The 21,307-nt window shown below is 36.2% G+C and overlaps 1 protein-coding gene across 2 annotated transcripts; it reads right to left on the reverse strand.

The window, feature by feature from the left end:
- admb (adrenomedullin b) lies at positions 1–18,969 on the reverse strand. Of its 2 annotated transcripts, XM_061894465.1 has the most exons (5): positions 18,725–18,969; positions 18,356–18,471; positions 13,154–13,264; positions 5,217–5,580; positions 1–5,128 (listed from the first exon to the last, which is right to left on the reverse strand). In XM_061894465.1, the coding sequence occupies exons 1-4, from the start codon at positions 18,935–18,937 to the stop codon at positions 5,244–5,246; spliced, it is 777 nt and encodes a 258-aa protein (XP_061750449.1). In that variant the 5' UTR covers positions 18,938–18,969; the 3' UTR covers positions 1–5,128; positions 5,217–5,243. The 2 variants fall into 2 exon arrangements, with proteins under 2 accessions (XP_061750449.1, XP_061750448.1); XM_061894464.1 differs by having other exon boundaries at positions 1–5,580; positions 18,725–18,968.
- Between the last annotated feature and the right edge of the window lie 2,338 nt (positions 18,970–21,307).

Below are 21,307 nucleotides of genomic sequence, written 5' to 3' on the forward strand. Positions count from 1 at the left end.
TTAAAATATATTTGTTTTATTGCATTGATTTAATAGCCGTTGTATTATTATAGGATGGCTTGATAAACATTTCATAGGGTTTTCAGAGGGAGGAAAATCCAAGACATTTAACATAAAATGTAAAACGAATAAATACATAAAGAGAAAAAGAAAAAAAATGGTTAAAAGCCATCGTCCCGTGCATTTTTTTTTTTACCGTCCCCGGGACGACGGGACATCATTAATGTCAAGCCCTGGAAGTTACATTTTATTCTTTGCATTATTTGTTTCAGCATTGCACTTTGAAGAGGGGCCCTTAGCTCTTTTTCAGACCAGCAGACGGACTCTAAGTCTTTCTTACAGTATACATAAACGTTTCTCACTTCTATTCACACTTCCATATATATTTCATTTCCTTAAACCAACTGAAATAATAATAATAACAAAAAATAATTTCTCAGTCTTTGTTAACCGTTTGTGAAGTTTTGTACTCGTGCGTTACTTCGCTCACATCCTGTTCATCTCCTGGGGGTTAAGCCCCCCCTTTCTTTGAAAGCTAGTGACGCCCCTGGTTCTGCATCCACCCTGGAGAACATGACCATTGAACATTGTCAGATCGCCATGTTCGCTGTTGGTTTATTTCTGAGACAAGACCATTGCAACCTGACACCCATTGTAGCTTTTACTGCTGGTACACATGAAAGAATACTATATATAAACTCTACTGTATTACGTTGAAAGACAGGGGCAGTTGCACTTTGCGTAAGCTGCATGTGTGCCAGCCCAACACTAGATGGCGGCAGAGCGCTTTCTCAAGTCCCTTCCCTTACAGCAGCGGCTTCCTAACTTTTGCCTCACAAAAGTTAAAAGGCCCCTTTGATATATTTATACTTTTTTTTTTCATTAAAAAAAAAACTAAACAAATACATGGGATATATATATATATATATATATATATATATATATACAAATACATGTATACATATATATATATATATATATATATATATATATATCAGCATTTTCTCTTTTGCACTTTTTCTGATCTTTTTTTTTATGTTTGATTTTATTTTTACAATATGCTGAGGGGTCATTAGAAATCCAGCCACGGGGTCACTTTGGACACCGCCGCCCTAACGCGTCTCCGTCACATTCTGCATGTTCACTTAGCCCGGTGATGCTTTAGTGGCTCAGACCTCCCAGACATCGTTTATTTCCACCAAACATCACATTCAGCGACCGCATGGACAAGCAACGACGACAAGGTTGGACACTTCATTAAGTACAGCTAGGTAGGAATGGGTACCTTTTCACATTTGAACCGATACAAGACACGATACCGGTGCTCAATGGTATCTATTATTGGTAATTTTGTGTCTGTTCATGTTGTACTAAAAAAGGGTGACAAAAAAAATACATTTGAAATAAACGGTATGTATGTATGTGTGTGTATATGCGTAAATATGTATATATATATATATATATATATATATGTGTGTGTATATGTATATATACATACACATATATATACACATTCATAAACATATACATATATATGCATATATATACATATATAGACATACAGGGGTCAGCGTGGTGAAGTTGGGAGAGTGGCAGGGCCAGCAATCTTAGGATTACTGGTTCAATCCCCACCTTCTACCATCTTGGTCGTGTCCGTTGTGTCCTTGAGGAAGACACTTCACCCTTGCTCCTGATGGGTCCTGGTTAGAGCCGTGCATGGCAGCTCCCGCCCTCAGTGTGTGAATGTGTGTGTGAATGGGTGAATGTGGAAATAGTGTCAAAGCGCTTTGGGCTTCTTAAAAAAGGGGTAGAAAAGAGCGCTATACAAGTACAACTATTTACCATTTACACACATACATTTATACATATACATACGTATATACATACACATACATAAATGTATAAAACGTGTATGTATACATATATGCATATATATACATACATACACGTACACACATACATATATACATAGACATATACACATGCATATACTGTATGTACAGTATATATACACACATATATATATGTAAAAAGTGTGTATAATTATATACATTTATATACACACACACATATATATATATACATATATGTACATATAATAATATATAGCTATATACTGGTAGCTTTTTTTCAAAGAAGTGGCTCATTTCGACAGAACACCGGGGCCAAGTCCGCGGCCAAACATGACGTCACATGCAACAAGGTTAAAGCATCAAGAATACGGTACCGTTTTATTTTATGTGACTCCGTACCCTGTAAAAGTACCAGATTTGGTACCCTTCCCCATGTACACCTGCACAATCTCATGAGGTCAAATACGAGCGGTTGTGTAAAAAAACAAAACAAAACAAAAACCTGAAAGAAAACACTTTCAATTGCATTGGATCTCATTAGATGGTGTGCCTAATGTTGTGGCCAATGAGCAAAGTCAGCTTAGATCAGGGGTGTCCAAATTTTTAGACTTTTTTATATACATATATATATATATATATATATATATATATATATTATTGATACATATATATACAAATATATATATACACATACATGCATATTATATATGTATATGTATGTATATATATATATATATATATATATATATATATATATATATAAATTGGTGTAAATTAACATATATATACAGTGTATATATACTGTATATATATATTATATTTAGTATGTATTGCATATATATATGTGTATATATGTTTATTTGTATATATATACATATATATGTATATATGTGCGTGTGTGTACACACATTATATTGATAGAATGGATATATAATTAATATAGTTGGATGTTAAGAGTATGTGAAAGTTTGACTCCTACCCTGTTTACTTCTGTGACGACCTTCGTAAAGTTTTGTTTCCAGTTAGAAATTACAAGCAGCAACAACGCCCCAAACAAGTATGTGTGCATTTTTCCCATCATGCATTGTAATAGCTTAAAATAGTTGCAATTTATATTTTTTTATGGTGCTACGACGTTTTTTTTTATGTCGGTTGCACTTTTTTTGGGGCGTCATGATTAGGGTAGGTTGTTTGGATTGGGTTGTGTTATATACTTCATGGTAATTGAACTGATTTCACTCCACAAGTTGGTGGCAAAATTGGCAATAAGAAACTGTTTTGTTATTTAAAGGCCTACTGAAATGAGATTTTCTTATTCAAACAGGGATAGCAGGTCCATTCTATGTGTCATACTTGATCATTTCGCGATATTGCCCTATTTTTGCTGAAAGGATTTAGTAGAGAACATCCACGATAAAGTTCGCAACTTTCGGTGCTAAGAGAAAAGCCCTGCCTCTACCGGAAGTCGCAGATGATGACGTCACATGTGTGGGGGCTCCTCACATATTCACATTGTTTTTAATGGGAGCCTCCAACAAAAAGTGCTATTCGGACCGAGAAAACGACAATTTCCCCATTAATTTGAGCGAGGATGAAAGATTCGTGTTTGAGGATATTGATAGCGAGGGACTAGAAAAAACAAGTTGAAAAAAAAAAACATGATTGCATTGGGACGGATTCCAATGTTTTTAGACACATTTACTTGGATAATTCTGGGAAATCCCTTATCTTTCTATTGCGTTGCTAGTGTTTTAGTGAGTTTAACAGTACCTGATAGTCGGAGGGGTGTGTCCACGGGTGTCAGGGGAGTCGACAGCAGCTATGGACGGCACAAGTTCAGCTTTTCTCAAGTAAGAACTGACTTTTTAACCACAATTTTCTCACCTGCTGGTTGACATGTGGTCGGGAACCATGTTCGCTTGACCGCTCTGATCCATAGTAAAGTTTCACCTCCAGGAATTTTAAACAAGGAATCACCGTGTGTTTGTGTGGCTAAAGGCTAAAGCTTCCCAACTCCATCTTTCTACTTTGACTTCTCCAATATTAATTGAACAAGTTGCAAAAGATTCAGCAGCACAGATGTCCAAAAAAACTGTATAATTATGCCGTTAAAGCAGACGACTTTTAGCTGTGTGTGTGCGCAGCGCTCATACTTCCTAAAAACCTGTGACGTCCTGCGTACACGTCATCATTACACGTTTATCAAGACGAAACTCCCGGGAAATTAAAAATTGCAATTATGTAAACTAAAAAGGCCATATTGGCATGTGTTGCAATGTTAATATTTCATCATTGATATATCAATCAATCAATGTTTACTTATATAGCCCTAAATCACTAGTGTCTCAAAGGGCTGCACAAACCACTACGACATCCTCGGTAGGCCCACATAAGGGCAAGGAAAACTCACACACCCAGTGGGACATCGGTGACAATAATGACCCAGTGGGACGTCGGTGACAATGATGACTATGAGAACCTTGGAGAGGAGGAAAGCAATGGATGTCGAGCGGGTCTAACATGATACCGTGAAAGTTCAATCCATAATGGATCCAACACAGTCGCGAGAGTCCAGTCCAAAGCGGATCCAACACAGCAGCGAGAGTCCCATTCACAGCGGAGCCAGCAGGAAACCATCCCAAGCAGAGGCGGATCAGCAGCGCAGAGATGTCCCCAGCCGATACACAGGCAAGCAGTACATGGCCACCGGATCGGACCGGACCCCCTCCACAAAGGAGAGTGGGACATAGGAGAAAAAGAAAAGAAACGGCAGATCAACTGGTCTAAAAAGGGAGTCTATTTAAAGGCTAGAGTATACAAATGAGTTTTAAGGTGAGACTTAAATGCTTCTACTGAGGTGGCATCTCGAACTTTTACCGGGAGGGCATTCCAGAGTACTGGAGCCCGAAATGAAAAAGCTCTGTAGCCCGCAGACTTTTTTTGGGCTTTGGGAATACTGCGTGGTGGGTAGTAGTGGGTTTCAGTAGGCCTTTAAGATTATTTTGAAAACACCCCACGGGCCAGATCCCTCAGTACACTAGTGGGGTCCGGCGGGCCGTAGTTTGGACACCCCTGGCTTGGATACATTCAAATACTTCACTGAAGTTACAAGCTGGGTGAGGTGCAGCTAAAATATTTGTGTGTATAAAGTTATACCTGATCAAAGCGGAGTTGATATAAACTCCGTACATACAATATTTGATCAATTCCAGTTCGGGAATGTGCTGCTCCGGTTGTAAAAAGTTGCTTCTGTTCCTCCTGCCCTCCTCTGGAAGCTGAGGCAGACACGGACATTGTGGTCAAGTCCCCCCCAGGTCTGATGGAGCTCATCCCAAAAAACTCGGCAGCAAAGCATGCTCGCACCGTCTCAGTTCCGGTGGGCGGGGCCAGCTACTGCAAGCGCGCTAATAGGTGAGAGAACTTGTCTTCGTCCGCTGTGAGCAGACACACACAGCAAGGGTTCCCCGCCGTGTCCTCCGTCTGAGGCCCGGGGGTGGCGCCGGCGGTCCGTCTGGGTCTGTGGCCCGCCTCCTGCTGACTCAGCGAGCGGCGTCGGCGGCCATAGCCCGTGGAGCCCATCTTTGCCTCCGGGGCGCTGACCGCTCTTTGGTCGAAGTCGCGGATCTGGTGCAGCCGGTGGATGAGGTCGTGGTAGGCGCAGGTGAACAGGAAGCAACCGGACGTTTTGGACAGCGTTGACCTCCTCGGTCGGATGTTGATCAGCGAGCTGGAAGGGGACAGTTTGTCTCTGCGTCAGCATCGTCAAAACGATCAGAGGCGACTGGAGTGTCGAGCAATCAAACTGAAACCTTAAGAATTGAAACTGAAACTTAACTCCTCCACTCTCTCCCTTCAGGCCCGTTCCTCACGACATCATTAAAAAAAAATGTGTGTGAGAGTGCATTCACTCTCTTTATCTCCTTCCAGAGGAATAAAGGCCGTTTTTAAGGTGTTCTTACTCTGAAAATAATCCTCTAACAGGAAGTCATGCATAAGTCTGGAATGGAGGCGTGTCAAAATCGTTTTCATCAAAGGCCATGTCACGCCAAATTTTTTTCCCCCCTACAAAAACCTTCCCCCCCATTTACTTCCGGGGTCATGATTAATACAGACATTTTGCTAACACTATATTTTAAAAATATAACGCTATATTATAAAAATACCGACGTTTTGTTAACGCTATATTATAAAAAATAAAATTCAAAAAACAATTTACAAACACAAGCTATGGGATGACACATTTACTTCCGGGGTCACATTTCCTCACGTTTCCTCTTACGTCATCCCATAGCTTGTGTTTGTAAATTGTTTTTTTTATTTTTTTTATAATATAGCGTTAACAAAACATCTGTATCAATCATGACCCCGGAAGTAAATGGGGGGGGGAGGTTTTTGTAGAGGGAAGAAATTTGGCGTGACAGTTGTGGTTGTCCTCACAGGGCCGCTTTTATAATATACATTATGAATATAAATGTGTAAATACAAAATGTGTATAATTATTATTTTATTTTTTTTAGAAAAATATTTATATTGTACTGTAAAAAAAAAATGGCAGTTTTGACGAATTTACATAATATTTTCTTCTTTTTTTTTCAACATATAAAATAAATAAATAAATGAAATAAAATAAAATAACATTAAAAAACACTACTCCTGTTTTTTTTTATGTAAAAAATTAATGCAAGTTTTTTATACTGTAAAATCTACGGTTGTTGTGTTTTTTATAGTTTACTATTACCCCATATTGAATAACAGTGCGAAAGTTGATTTTACTGGAGGAAAAAAAAAATACTGTAAAATTTTTGCATGAAATCATAAGTCAAGCAGATATTTATTCGAACAAACATTGTTTTGAAATGTATGATAGTATAATATTTTGTTTTATTATTAAAAATGATTTGAGTGTAAATGTATGTCATTTTAAGCAGCACATTTATTGTTGTAGTACATTTATTAAGAAAAGATAAAGTACTAAAATAACACATATTGTTTCCACCCTTTCGGGGGCCACACAAATTGATGTGTAAAAAAACTGGCAGTTTTGTCAATTGTACCGTGATATTTGCAGGATTTAAACTTTTTTTTTACAGCATATAAAATAAATAAATAAATAAATGGAATTAAATTAAATGAAAAAACACTACCACTGTTTTATTTTTTTTTCGTAAAATAATTCATTTAAGTTTTTTATACTGTAAATTGATGTGAACTGTAAAAAAACTGGCAGTTTTGACGATTGTACCGTAATATTTGCAGATTTTTTTAATTTTATTTTTTTACAGCATATAAAATAAATAAATACATGGAATTAAATTACCGTAAATGAAAAAAACATTACCACTGTTTTTGTTTTTTTTACGTAAAAAATTCAAGCAAGTTTTTTATACTGTAAAATCCATGGTTGTTGTGTTTTTACAGTGTATTATTACTCTATATTGACTAACAGTACGAAAGAAGTTTTTACTGTAAAAAAAAATACTGTAAAATGTTTGCATGAAATTATAAGTCAAGCAGATATTTAAGTATTTGTCTTTATTTGAACATATTTTTTATTCAATTATTAATTTACATAAATGTGTTTTGTATTATCAACTCAATATTTCAATATTTTATTTCTTATTGTTTTTAATGAAAATTTTAGCTAATATTCAATATTCATTTATATTAATTATCAACAATCAATTTTAATATTCAATTATTCCTTTAATATAAGTGTTTTGTGTTATCAGCTCACTAATTTGGAATGTTTACTTATCATAAAAATATTTAGTTTTGTACAATTTGTATGAAAATTTCAGAATATATTTAATATTTATTTATATTAATTAATTATTAGTTTAAATTGAAGTGTTTTTTTATTCGCATATCACTAATTTGGAACGTTTACTCATCAGAAGTATATTTTATTCAACAAAATTTGTATTACCATTTTAGATAATATTTAATATTTAATTATATTAATTATTATCAACTTTCATTAAAGTATAAGTGTTTTGTGCTATCAGTTCACTAATTTCGAATTTTTACTTATCAGAAGTAAATATTTAATTCAACAACATTTAATGAACATTGTGGATATCTAATATTTATATACATTAATTATCAATTAATTTATTATTAAATGTTTAATTTAATATAAGTGTTTTTGTTATCAGCTCATTAATTTGAAATGTCTATTTATCAGGCATAAATAATTTTGTTGAATTAAATTTTTACTAAAATGTTAGATAATATCCATCCATCCATTTTCTACCGTTTATTCCCTTTGGGGTTGCAGGGGGGCGCTGGTGCCTATCTCAGCGAAAATTGGGCGGAAGGCGGCGTACACCCTGGACAAGTCGCCATCACATCACAGATGTTAGATAATATTCTATATGTATTTATATTAATTACCAATTAATTAATTAAGTATATAAATATTCATTTAAACATAAGTGCTTTGTTTCAGCAGCTCACTAATTTGGAATGTTGAATTGATGAACATTTTAAATTATATTTAATATTTATTTATATTCATTGTCAATTTATTTATTTATTATTCAACTATTCATTTAAATATTAATGTTTTGTGTTATTAATGTCACTCAATTGGAATGGTAATTTATCAGGAGTAAAAATTTAGTTTGATAATATTTAATATTTATTTATATATGCAATTAATACTTTTTAATTCAATTATCAATTATTTTGTGTTTTGTGTTATCAGTTCACTACTTTGGAATGTGTACTTATCAGAAGTCAATATTTTATTTTAGATAAGATTCAACATGTATTTATATTGAATATTTATGATTAATTTATTATTCAATTATTCATTTAATATGAGAGTTTTGTTAACAGCTCCCTAATTTGGAATGTTTACGTACAAGAAGTAAGTTATTAATTTCTTATCAACATTTTGATTAAAATTTTAGATATTCAATATTCATTTATATTGTCAATTAATTCCAAAATTAATTATTCATTTAAATATAAGTGTTTTGTTTTCACAGCTCACTAATTTGGAAAGTTGACTTATCAGAAGTAAATATTTTTCCCAATATTAAAGTAGTACAGTGTATATTCAGATAGATAAATAGTACTTTACAATACAACAGTATTTACAGTACAATATAAAGTGATACCTCACGTTTCGGGAAAGACAAAATCACCAAAAATGTCGCCCGGTTTTCGCATCTCGTCTCGGTTATCGTACGACCAAACAAACGAGTCATTCCCACGCACCTCTGTCGCCCCTCTATGACATCATCATTAGTTGCTTGATAACCGAGGGGATTATAATCACAGAAAAGTTACATTTTAAAATGTATCTTTCTTCAGCTCCTTATTTACGATAGCTCATAAAATATATAATGAATTATCGATATCATCTGATACAAAAAAGTATTTAGTCAGCCACCGATTGTGCAAGATCTCCCACTTAAAATGATGACAGAGGTCTGTAATTTTCATCATAGGTACACTTCAACTGTGAGAGACAGAATGTGGGGGGAAAATCCAGGAATTCACATTGTAGGAATTTTAAAGAATTTATTTGTAAATTATGGTGGAAAATAAGTAATTGGTCAACCATTCAAAGCTCTCACTGATGGAAGGAGGTTTTGGCTCAAAATCTCACGATACATGGCCCCATTCATTCTTTCCTTAACACGGATCAATCGTCCTGTCCCCTTAGCAGAAAAACAGCCCCAGAGCATGATGTTTCCACCCTCATGCTTCACAGTAGGTGTGGTGTTCTTGGGATGCAACTCAGTATTCTTCTTCCTCCAAACACGACGAGTTGAGTTTATACCAAAATGGATACATGGATGATACAGCAGAGGATTGGGAGAATGTCATGTGGTCAGATGAAACCAAAATAGAACTTTTTGGTATAAACTCAACTCGTCGTGTTTGGAGGAAGAAGAATACTGAGTTTCATCCCAAGAACACCACACCTACTGTGAAGCATGGGGGTGGAAACATCATGCTTTGGGCCTGTTTTTCTGCTAAGGGGACAGGACGATTGATCCGTGTTAAGGAAAGAATAAATGGGGCCATGTATCGTGAGATTTTGAGCCCAAACCTCCTTCCATCAGTGAGAGCTTTGAATGGTTGACCAAATAATTATTTTCCACCATATTTTACAGATAAATTATTTTAAATTCCTGTATTTTTTTTCACATTCTGTCTCTCACAATTGAAGTTTACCTATGAAGAAAATTACAGACCCCTGTCATCATTTTAAGTGGGAGAACTTGCACAATCGGTGGCTGACTAAATACTTTTTTGCCCCACTGTGTATCTTGATACAGTTTTGAGCCATATCGCCCAGTCCTATCTGAGCACTTTAATAAAGAAGGTGAGAAACATTGTTTAATTTTAGAGAGAACTCGTAGTAGAGTACAAAGTTGGCGTCCGTTGCAAAATAGTCTTCGAAAAAGGTAAAACTGATGTTAAAGTCATCAATAATATGTATTGCACATAACATTCCAGCAGGCACAAAACATTGATACAATGTTGGTTATACGTACATGTCATTTAAACTGACATTGAAACAAGGTTGCAAAATAGTTGTATTTGTAAATTAAGACAACGTCGGTGTCAAACATTGGATCCACGTTTTTGGTTGGAAAATGACCATTTTTCAATGGTCAAAAAAAAACCACAACTTGACATTGATGAAACGTTGTCAAAAAGCATGTTGTTTCAACGTTGTTTTTGTGTTGTAGAATATTGGTTGGTAAATGACCAACATTCAACGGTTAAATCAACGTCAGAACCTGACATTGATTAAACGTCGCCAAAAAGCATGTTGTTTCAACGTTGTATTTGTGTTGTAGAATATTGGTTGGGAAATGACCAACATTCAACGGTTAAATCAACGTCAGAACCTGACATTGATTAAACGTCGTCAAAAAGCATGTTGTTTCAACGTTGTATTTGTGTTGAAGTATTTTGGTTGGGAAATGAGCAAATTTCAATGGTCGAATCAACGTCAGAACATGACATTGATTAAACGTTGTCAAAAAGCATGTTGTTTCAACGTTGATTTTGTGTTGTAGAATATTGGTTGGGAAATGACTAAATTTCAACAGTTAAATCAACATCAGAACCTGACATTGATTAAACGTCGTCAAAAAGCATGTTGTTTCAACGTTGTTTTTGTGTTGTAGAATATTGGTTGGGAAATGACCAAATTTCAACGGTTAAATCAATGTCAGAACCTGACATTGATTAAATGTCATCAAAAAGCATGTTGTTTAAACATTGTTTTTGTGTTGTAGAATATTGGTTGGGAAATGACCAAAATTCAATGGTTAAATTAACATCAGAACCTGACATTGATTAAACGTCGTCAAAAAGCATGTTGTTCAACGTTGTTTTTGTGTTGTAGAATATTGGTTGGGAAATGACCAAATTTCAACAGTTAAATCAACATCAGAACCGGACATTGATTAAATGTCATCAAAAAGCATGTTGTTTCAACGTTGTTTTTGTGTTGTAAATTACTGGTTGGGAAATGACCAAATTTCAATGGTTAAATCAATGTCAGAACCTAACATTGATTAAACGTCGTCAAAAAGCATGTTGTTTCAACGTTGTTTTTGTTTTGTAGAATATTGATTGGGAAGTAACCACTTTTTAATCGTCAAATTAACGTCAGAATCTGACATTGATTAAACATCGTCAGTCTACCCCAGGGCAGCTGTAGCTACAATAGTAGCTTACCACCACCAGGCGTGGAAGGAATGATGGGTTCTCACTTCTCTGTGAGGCGCTTTGAGTGTTTAGAAAAGCACTATGTAAATTTAATCCATTATTATTATTATAAAAAGCATGCTGTACCAACATTGTATTTTTGTTGTAGAATATTGGTTTGGAGAGGCCCAAAATTCAATGGTCAAATCAACGTCAGAACCCGACATTGTCAAAAAGAATGTTGTTTCAACGTTAAAGTTGCTCAACGTAAGGACTTAATGCAACAAGTTCTCAACGTTTTTTAATGTCTTCTGCCTACTGGGTTAATTTTCTGTAAGATGTGTTTATATTTTGGGAGTCTGAGTTGGGATTTACCCGACCTTTGATGGAAACTTTGGTTTGTTTTTTTACGATTCGACTTTGGACTGGACTGGACTGGCTCCTCTCTGAGCTGCCACCTTATCGTGGTAGAGGAGTTCGCGTGTCCCAATGGTCCTAGGAGCTATGTTGTCCGGGGGCTTTAAGCCCTCTGGTAGGGTCTCCCAAGGCAAACAGGTCTGAGGTGAGGGATCAGACAAAAAGCAGCTCGAAGACCTTTTATGAAAAAGACATATCGAGGACCCAGATTTCCCTCGCCTGGACGTGGATCACCGGGGCCCCCCTCTGGAGCCAGGCCCGCAGATGGGGCACGATGGCAAGCACCTGGTGGCCGGGCCTGTACCCATGGGGCCCGGCTGGGCACAGCCCGAGGGGGAAACGTGGGTCCCCCCTCCAATGGGCTCACCACCCATAGCAGGGGCCATAGAGGTCGGGAGCGATGTGAGCTGGGCGGCAGCCGAAGGCAGGGCACTTGGCGGTCCGATCCTCGGCTACAGAAGCTAGCTCTTGGGACGTGGAACATCACCTCACTGGGGGGGAAGGAGCCTGAGCTAGTGCGCGAAGTAGAGAAATTCCGGCTGGATGTAGTCCAACTCACTTCAACGCACAACAAGGGCTCTGGAACCACTTCTCTCGAAAGGGGCTGGACTCTCTTCCACTATGGCATTGCCGGCAGTGAGAGGCGACGGGCTGGGGTGGCAATTCTTGTTGCACCCCGGCTCAAAGCCTGCACGTTGGAGTTCAACCCAGTGGACGAAAGGGTAGCCTCCCTCCGCCTTCGGGTGGGGGGACGGGTCCTGACTGTTGTTTGTGCTTACGCACCAAACAACAGTTCAGAGTACCCACCCTTTTTGGGTATACTCGAGGGAGTACTGGAGAGTGCTCCCTCGGGTGATTCCCTTGTTCTGCTGGGGGACTTCAACGCTCATGTTGGCAACGACACTGAAACCTGGAGAGGCGGGATTGGGAAGAATGGCCGCCCGGATCTGAACCCAAGTGGTGTTTTGTTATTGGACTTTTGTGCTCGTCACAGTTTGTCCATAACAAACACCATGTTCAAACATAAGGGCTAGACGAAGTGGCTGGAGAGGGAAGTCTGGGCTTCCCTGCTTAGGCTGCTTCCCCCGCGACCCGGCCTCGAATAAGCGGAAGAAGATGGATGGATGGATGGACTTTGGACTGGCCTTTTGGAGCAGATTGCAGACAAAAACTGAGGTACCACTCAAAGCTTGACGTTTTACCTAGGGGATGGCGTCCTTGCCACCTGTGTCTCCCCGCCCTGATCTGATGGTCCGATGTAGACTTCGCCGGCCGTCTCTTTCTTCATCTGACTCAGTAGACGCACTTTCAGCCTGACACACACAAATTCACCTTGGAGTTAGAGAAGGACATATGTGTAGCATAGGGGTGTCCAAACTTTTTGACTCGGGGGCCGCAATGGGCCAAATTCATGTACATTTTACATGAATATGATGGATATATCATTAATATAACTGGATATTAGGAGTATGTGAAAGTTGGACTCCGGCCTGGTTCACTTCCGTGACGACTTCCTTAATGTTTTGTTATCAATCAGAAATATCAAAAAGCTGAAATGTTGCTTGTTTGTTTTTTTTGCACCATGACTAGGGAAGGTTGTTTGGATGTATCATATGAGTAAATACTGTGCTATAATTTCAATTTATTTTCAAGGGTCTGATTTACTCACACTGTCCACCAGATGGCAGCAAATATGTAGCATTAAGAGACCGTCTAGTATTTAAGATTCATTTGAAAGCACTCTTGCGGTCCGTAGTTTAGACACCCCTGGTGGAGCAATTGCGTGTAAACGCTAAAGAGCTGAAGCGCAAACGGATGGAAAATATGGGAAAAATAAATTTGAGGTGTTCGGGGAAATCAATTTGAATGAATTCAAGGTCCGGAGGCTAGTTTAAATTAAGTGAGAAATGTGGAAGTATTGTAGTAACCTTTTTTTTTTTAATGATTAAAACAGAAATTATTGGAATAACAAAAATAGCCTGAAAGTTCTGAATTAGCAGAATTATTGGAATTGGAGTTGGGGATAAATAATTATCTGTCTGATATGAGGAATCAAAACATCCTAATAATACATCTGATAACATAAAAAAATAGCTCAGATAATTAATTTTGCAAAGCGCTGTTTTTTCTTTCTTTTTTTTTTCGATTTAAAAAAATGATGGCACAGACGTTGAGCAAAATGTGTGCTTATGAAGTTTAACCTGTTTCAAATAAACATGAATTGAAATGTTCTAAATGCTCCATTGAGGCGAAGTTACCCGTAATGTACTGAAGTGGATTAACGTCACCAAATTCAGTGTTCCTTTTCTCATAGTTAATTTTAATATCCATCCATCCATCCATCCATCCATTTTCTACCGCTTATTCCCTTTTGGGGTCGCGGGGGGCACTGGCGCCTATCTCAGCTACAATCGGGCGGAAGGCGGGGTTTATAATAATGATAAATGTTTCTTACATAAGCTGTCTATGAAATTGAAGTGCAAATAAAATTACAGCGTCACCGCCTTAGTCATAATTCTTGCACTTTAAAAACTTCCCTTTGACTTTCGCCCCAGACTTCTTCTGTTTGTTTGATATTGTCATTACTGCCACGAGTGGTGGAAAAGTGTATTACACCTGAGTGCCGCTGCGGAAAATATGCACCACATCTGAGACACCCTAGGGCAGGGGTCCCCAAACATTTTGACTCGAGGACGGCATTGGGTTAGAACAATTTGGCCGGGGGCCGGGCTATATATATATATATATATATATATATATATATATATACACATACACACACACACACATATATATGTATATATATATATATATATATATATATATATATATATATATATATATATATATATATATATATATATACACACACACACATATATATGTATATATATATATATATATATATATATATATATATATATATATAAACATGCACACACATACACAAGTCTCCAAAACGTTAACCACCATGTTGTTACAATAAAAAACAAACAACGGGAAATATAAAAAAGTGGTACTGTTTTTATAGTATGTATAAAACTGTACTGTTTTTATAGTATATATGAAATCCTCGCGCACTTGCCGCTGATGATGTCAAGTTTTGTCAATGGGAAAATGCATTTTTAGACAATATGATCTACCTGAGGAGACACAGAGTAACAAGAGTAAAATGGATTGCAAAGGACAGATTTAAAAAAGAATAAATAAAAAATAAAATAAAATAACACATTTATTTTTTTAACTTGGGACTTTCCACGGGCCGGGTTTTGGACGCTGGCGGGCCGTATTTGGCCCACGGGCCGTAGTTTGGGGACCCCTGCCCTAGGGGGTCTCCAGGGACCGTCCGCTCTATGGATAAGAAACACTGAAATGATAATGATAGAAATGGTGATAATACAGGCAAATATTGCAGTATTATTCTTCATCAATAAATGAAATAAATAATAAATAAATAAAATATAATAAAATAAATCAATATAGGTATTCCTATTGATAGTATTATTATTTTACCATTTAAAGTGCAATAATGTTCAAATAATGTATTACTGTCTCCTAATTTAGCTGTTTTTGTTTTTTAAAAATAAAATACTGGTATCATATTTGTATTTATTGAAATATTTAAATCCTGATCAAACACTAAATATATCCAAACATTTTATACATTTCAACACAAACAATATCCCACAAAAGTAAATATGTGTAGCAGATACCGGCATTTAGATCAGTGGTGTGCAAAGTGTGGCCCGAGGGGGGATTTGCGACCCGCAGCTAATTTTCTAGAGTCCCGCAGCACATTCTAAAAATGCAGTTTTAAAAAAAACATGAAAAAAGTGTAAGCGCAAACAAAAGAAATTTAACAAGAAAAAGTTGCAATGTTGACTCTTAACACAAAGTTGCCATGTAGGCCTTTATTCTTAAAAACTGTCATTACTCAAAAAATAATTATTCAAAATCGATGTTGTTATGAATTATTGACATATATAAGGATTCAATTAATTAACTTCAAATATTCCACTGAGAAATATTTTTTGGGGTGGGGATATATTGCCTTTTTTTGTTTGCCATTAAAAAAAAACAATGCTTTTTGGGACAAAAAGAACATAAAACAAACATTAAAAAACAATTACAACTTATAATCGACAGATGGATCTGAAGTTGATCAAGAAATTTGGGTTGAACATTTTTAAAAATGGTATGAACTGGGTTGTTTTAACACGTTTATGAGAAGGGCCCTTTAAAATTTTTTTTTTTTTTTTTAACTGTCATTGCTCCAAAAATAATAATGAAATGTCATGAATTATTGACCAAAATGTTAGGGAGGAAAATATTACCTATTTTATGTTTTTGACACACAAACAGGGTTTTGACAAAAAAGGATTTAAAACATAAGCATTTTAAAGTTTTATATCAACAGATTAACCAGGAGTTGCTCGAGAGCAGTGGTGTACAAACCACAGGGCGTGGACCTTTTATGACCATCAAGTAGAATTTATGATTAAATATCTGATGTGAATTATTCTTAATTCAGATCAATGACCTTTATTTATGCTCTGAAAGAAAATATGTGCAGCATTACTTATATGACCAAATGCAAACAACCTTCCCTAGTAATGGTGCAAAAAATAAATAAATCCAATCAACACAAAAGGCCAACACATGGGCACAACATTGAACATTGTATGTATTATACAAAATGTCCAAACATCATTTAAAAAATCTAAAATACATCAAATTAAATCCATTACAAAGCATGATGGGAAAAATGCAAAACACCCATTACACTTGTCAATGTTTGCCGCTTGATATTTCTAATAGATTACACAACTTTCAGGAGGTCATCAAGGAAGTAAACAGGGTAGGAGCCCAACTTTCACATTCTTTTCTAATCTCTATCCTACTCAGGGGCCTAGTGGTTAGAGTCCCCGCCCTAAGATCGGTAGGTTGTGAGTTCAAACCCCGGCCAAGTCATACCAAAGACTATAAAAAAATGGGACCCGTTGCCTCCCTGCTTGGCACTCAGCATCAAGGGGTTGGAATTGGGGTTAAATCACCAAAAATGATTTCCGGGTGCGGCACCACTACTGCCCACTGCTCCCCTCACCTCCCAGGGGGTGATCAAGGGGATGGGTCAAATGCAGAGGACAAATTTTACCACACCTAGTGTGTGTGTGACAATCTTTGGTACTTTAACTTTAACTTAACTTTAATATCCAATTATATATCCATTATATTCCTATAATACGTACACACATATATGCATAAGCTATATATATATATATATATATATATATATATATATATATATATATACACACACACACACATATATATATATATACATATAAATATATAAATACATATATATATATACATATATATAAATACATATATATATTCATAAATATATAAATATGTATACATACACATATATACATACATATATATATATATATATATATATATATATATATAAATATATATACATATAAATATATAAATACATATATATATACATATATATAAATACATATATATATTCATGAATATATAAATATGTATACATACACATATATACATACATATATAGACGTATAAATATATACATATATACACAAACGCATTTATATACACATATATATGCAGACATACATGTATATGCACATAATCATATATACACATATATATATAAATGTATGCATATATATGTATATGTTTATGTGTGCATATATATGATACATGATGGAGATCAACAATATTATATTTTTACATGTTGCTGGACAGAACCGGTGAAAGAAAAAAAAAAATAATAATATATATATATCCATCCATCCAATTTGCTACCGCTTATTCCCTTTGGGGTTCGCGGGGGGTGCGCTGGTGCCTATCTCAGCAACAATCGGGGGGAAGGCGGGGTACACCCTGGACAAGTCGCCACCTCATCGCCGGGCTAACAACACATATAGACAGACAACATTCACACACTAGGGCCAATTTTACTGTTGCCAATCAACCTATCCCCAGGTGCATGTCTTTGGAATGTCTGTTACTACATTATATATGTATATATATATATGTATATATATATATGTATATATATATATATATATATATATATGTATATATATATATGTATATATATATATATATATATATATATATATATATATATATATATATATATATATATATATATATATATATATATATATATATATATGCGAGTGTGTGTGTGTGTGTATGTAAATAATGATTAATATTGAATATTATGAACTATTAAATCATTTGGTGTGATACGATTTGAACATTATTGGTCCATTGGGCCTTTTATGACATTTCATTAACAAGTGACAATACATAAATCGGTGCTATTATTGCAAGAACACAAATGAGTTGTTGATCACCTTCTCTTCATTCCAGTGCTCGGCTCGGCGCTGGAGCTCCTGGTGAGTGGCAGCACGGCCGTCAACACGCAGCAGCAGACGAGCGTCTGCACACCCAACCTCATGTCGATGGGACGCTGCAAAGGGATGAAGGACGGTAACTATTTGGACTCTTCCCATTTAGCACTTTTTGAGATGCGTCAACGGGCCTTCCCTAATAGGCCTCCGTTTAACGTGGGTCGCTCTCATTAAACGTGTCTTTACGGTGTTTGAGAGGGGAAAAAAAACAACAACATCATTTCAAGTCTTCAAAGACGACTGCCGGACTAAGGACCGCAAGAGGCGAGGGGTGAACGCCAAATGCAAACTTATAGAAAAGGAGGCGCTTACCGGACTGACTCTAGCTGGAGACGATGAGGGTCCGAGGTGGTCGTGCACTCTTTTAGTCGTCAGTGGAGGTCTGACGTTTACGCCCAGGACATGGGAGGCTTTATAGAGGCCGGGAGGGGGGAGCTGTACCTGAATGCCAGAGCCAGGGGGAGGGACTGTGGGCCAGTTCATGTCAAACCATCCACCCCACATGAAGACCGGAGCCATACACATTCATACTGTACATACTGTATACGCACACACACAATGTATATCAGTCAGTATTCTAACTACTAGTAGTAATTTTAGCAGAATCTGTTTTACTTTCAGTTCAGTTTTCTTCTCCACAAGGAGCAGGTCCAGCACCAAACTCCTCAAAAATGAAAGAGGAACTTCTATTTGTTAAGTGTGCACAAACAATTGTTTACTCTAATTTATTCGTCATTATACATTCTGTGCTTTTTTAACCCAACAATGTCAATTCTTATACTTTTTTTGTTTTCCTCCAAAACAGGGGTGTCGAACTCATTTTAGATCAAGGTTCCACATGGAGAAAAATCTACTCCCAAGTGGGCTGGACTGGTAAAATCACGGCACGACAACTTAAAAATAAAGACAACTTCCGATGGTTTTCTTTGTTTAAAAATAGAACAAGCACATTCTGAAAATGTAGAAATCAGAATGTTATTGTTTTTTTTTTTTTACACTTACATGTTGCGGTTAATAGTATTCTATCTTTATTTGTCGGTATTTAGACTTTCTGAATCAATGACGTGATAATGTTCATCTTGTCACGATTGTCCCTGACAGTTTGGCTATGTTTTAGTTTTTTCCTCTGCATTTGTCTTTGTTTCCTCTGTGTGTGTAGTATTTCCTGTAGCGCTCTTATTTTCTCTGTTTCCTGTGTTTCTCCCTGAGCGCTGTTTCCCCTCAGCTGCGGCTGATTGGCACCTGGCCACACCTGGTGTCAATCAGCCAGTCTTATTTAGACCTGTCTTTCCTTCCAGTCTGTGCTGGATTATTCTCGTTGCTACTTGTCGCTCCTGTCGTGTCAATGTCATTTTCTACTTGTCGTTCCTACTGGTCGTGTGATTGCAGCGTAGCGGTAAGCTATATTTGGTAGATGTTTGTAGCTTACTGTTTTTTGTTCCCTGCTTCCGATTTTTTTGTTCATAGCCTAGTTTGTTATCCGCCTTGTGTGCACATTTGTTTGTACCCTTTTGTTCGGTTTTGTTTTAGTGTTGAAATTAAAACAAGGTTTTCTTACTCAATGCCTGCCTCCTTCTCTGCACCTTGGGGTTCGTCACAAACTAACTCTGACACATCTGTCAACTCATTGGTGTTAATTTTCAATCTATCAAGATTAAAAAAATAATATCAAAATGAAATTAGAGGATGTTATTTATGTAGTTTGCTAATTTTCTTCGACTGGTGCACTAACATCATGTGGTTTATTTATTTTATTTTTACATATGTAGCATCATCTACAAAGATACAAATAATTGCTAGTGTGACATCTAGTGGACACATTTAGTACAGCAGTTTTTTTCATTCAAAAATTTAGGCTATTTTTTTTTACTTAGCAAACTCATCCCACGGGCCGGATAAAATCTGTTTGACACCCCTGCTCTAAAATCAATTCACCACATCTGTTAACTTGAGTGTTACTCCTCCCTATCCTCTTCTTTTATTTTGAAAATACAGGGAGTGAACAGACGGTTAGGTTTTAAACAATATTTAAATAATAAACCTTTCTGAATTGTGTTACTTGAAACACGAGATGCATTTTGAAGGTTGTCATTCCCTCATCTAAAGTCTGCACTTTGCAAGCCATCTTTTGGAATAGTTTTTGTTTTTGTCATAATTCTTGTTTACAAAACAAAAATGTACAAATATATAAAAACGCTATATCTATATATACTGTAGGTCGGAAGTTGCGATGATGTGGCGACTTGTCCAGGGTGTACCCCGCCTTCCGCCTGATTGTAGCTGAGATAGGCACCAGCGCCCCCCGCGACCCCAAAGGGAATAAGCGGTAGAAAATGGATGGATGGAGGTTGGAAGTTGTTGAAAAAATTAAAATAATGTATATATGACTTGTTTATATCACTTCTGTATTGCACATTTTCTCAAAGTAAAAAAAAAAAGTGTTGTTTTTTTACAACACGAGAGTAAAACATAAAACAAACAATTCAATACAATAATATAAAAACTTTACACTTTTCAACCACATCATACCTACAGTATATATAAAGCAATGAAACTGAAAAAAAAAAATGTATATATGACTTATTTATATCACTTTTTTGACCACGTCCGTGTTTTGGCTAAGGAGGGATGTTCTCAGTTTTTGGGGAAAAAACTGTCATTGTTCCAAAAATAATAATGCGTTATTATCAGTGTTGTTATGAATTATTGACCTATTAAAGGCTGTAATTACTAGGGTTGTGGGGGGAAATCGTTTCGAATTTGAATCGCGATTCTCACGTTGTGCGAAATGATTCTCATTTTTTTTAAAAACTTTTTTTTTTTTTTAATCAATCCAACAAAACAATACACAGCAATACCATAACAATGCAATCCAATTCCAAAACCAAACCTGAC

This window comes from Nerophis ophidion, linkage group LG03 (genome assembly GCF_033978795.1).
Source record: "Nerophis ophidion isolate RoL-2023_Sa linkage group LG03, RoL_Noph_v1.0, whole genome shotgun sequence".
Classification (NCBI taxonomy): domain Eukaryota; kingdom Metazoa; phylum Chordata; class Actinopteri; order Syngnathiformes; family Syngnathidae; genus Nerophis; species Nerophis ophidion.

Excerpts from the sequence above, each read along its gene's own strand:
- admb (XM_061894465.1), bottom strand. The coding sequence starts at position 18,937 with ATGTGTATGGCTCCGGTCTTCATGTGGGGTGGATGGTTTGACATGAAC. Across the intron at positions 18,472-18,724 it reads CTCCAGCTAGAGTCAGTCCG|CGTCCCATCGACATGAGGTT; the intron begins GTAAGCGCCTCC and ends ATCCCTTTGCAG. Across the intron at positions 13,265-18,355 it reads AGCACTGGAATGAAGAGAAG|GCTGAAAGTGCGTCTACTGA; the intron begins GTGATCAACAAC and ends TGTGTGTGTCAG.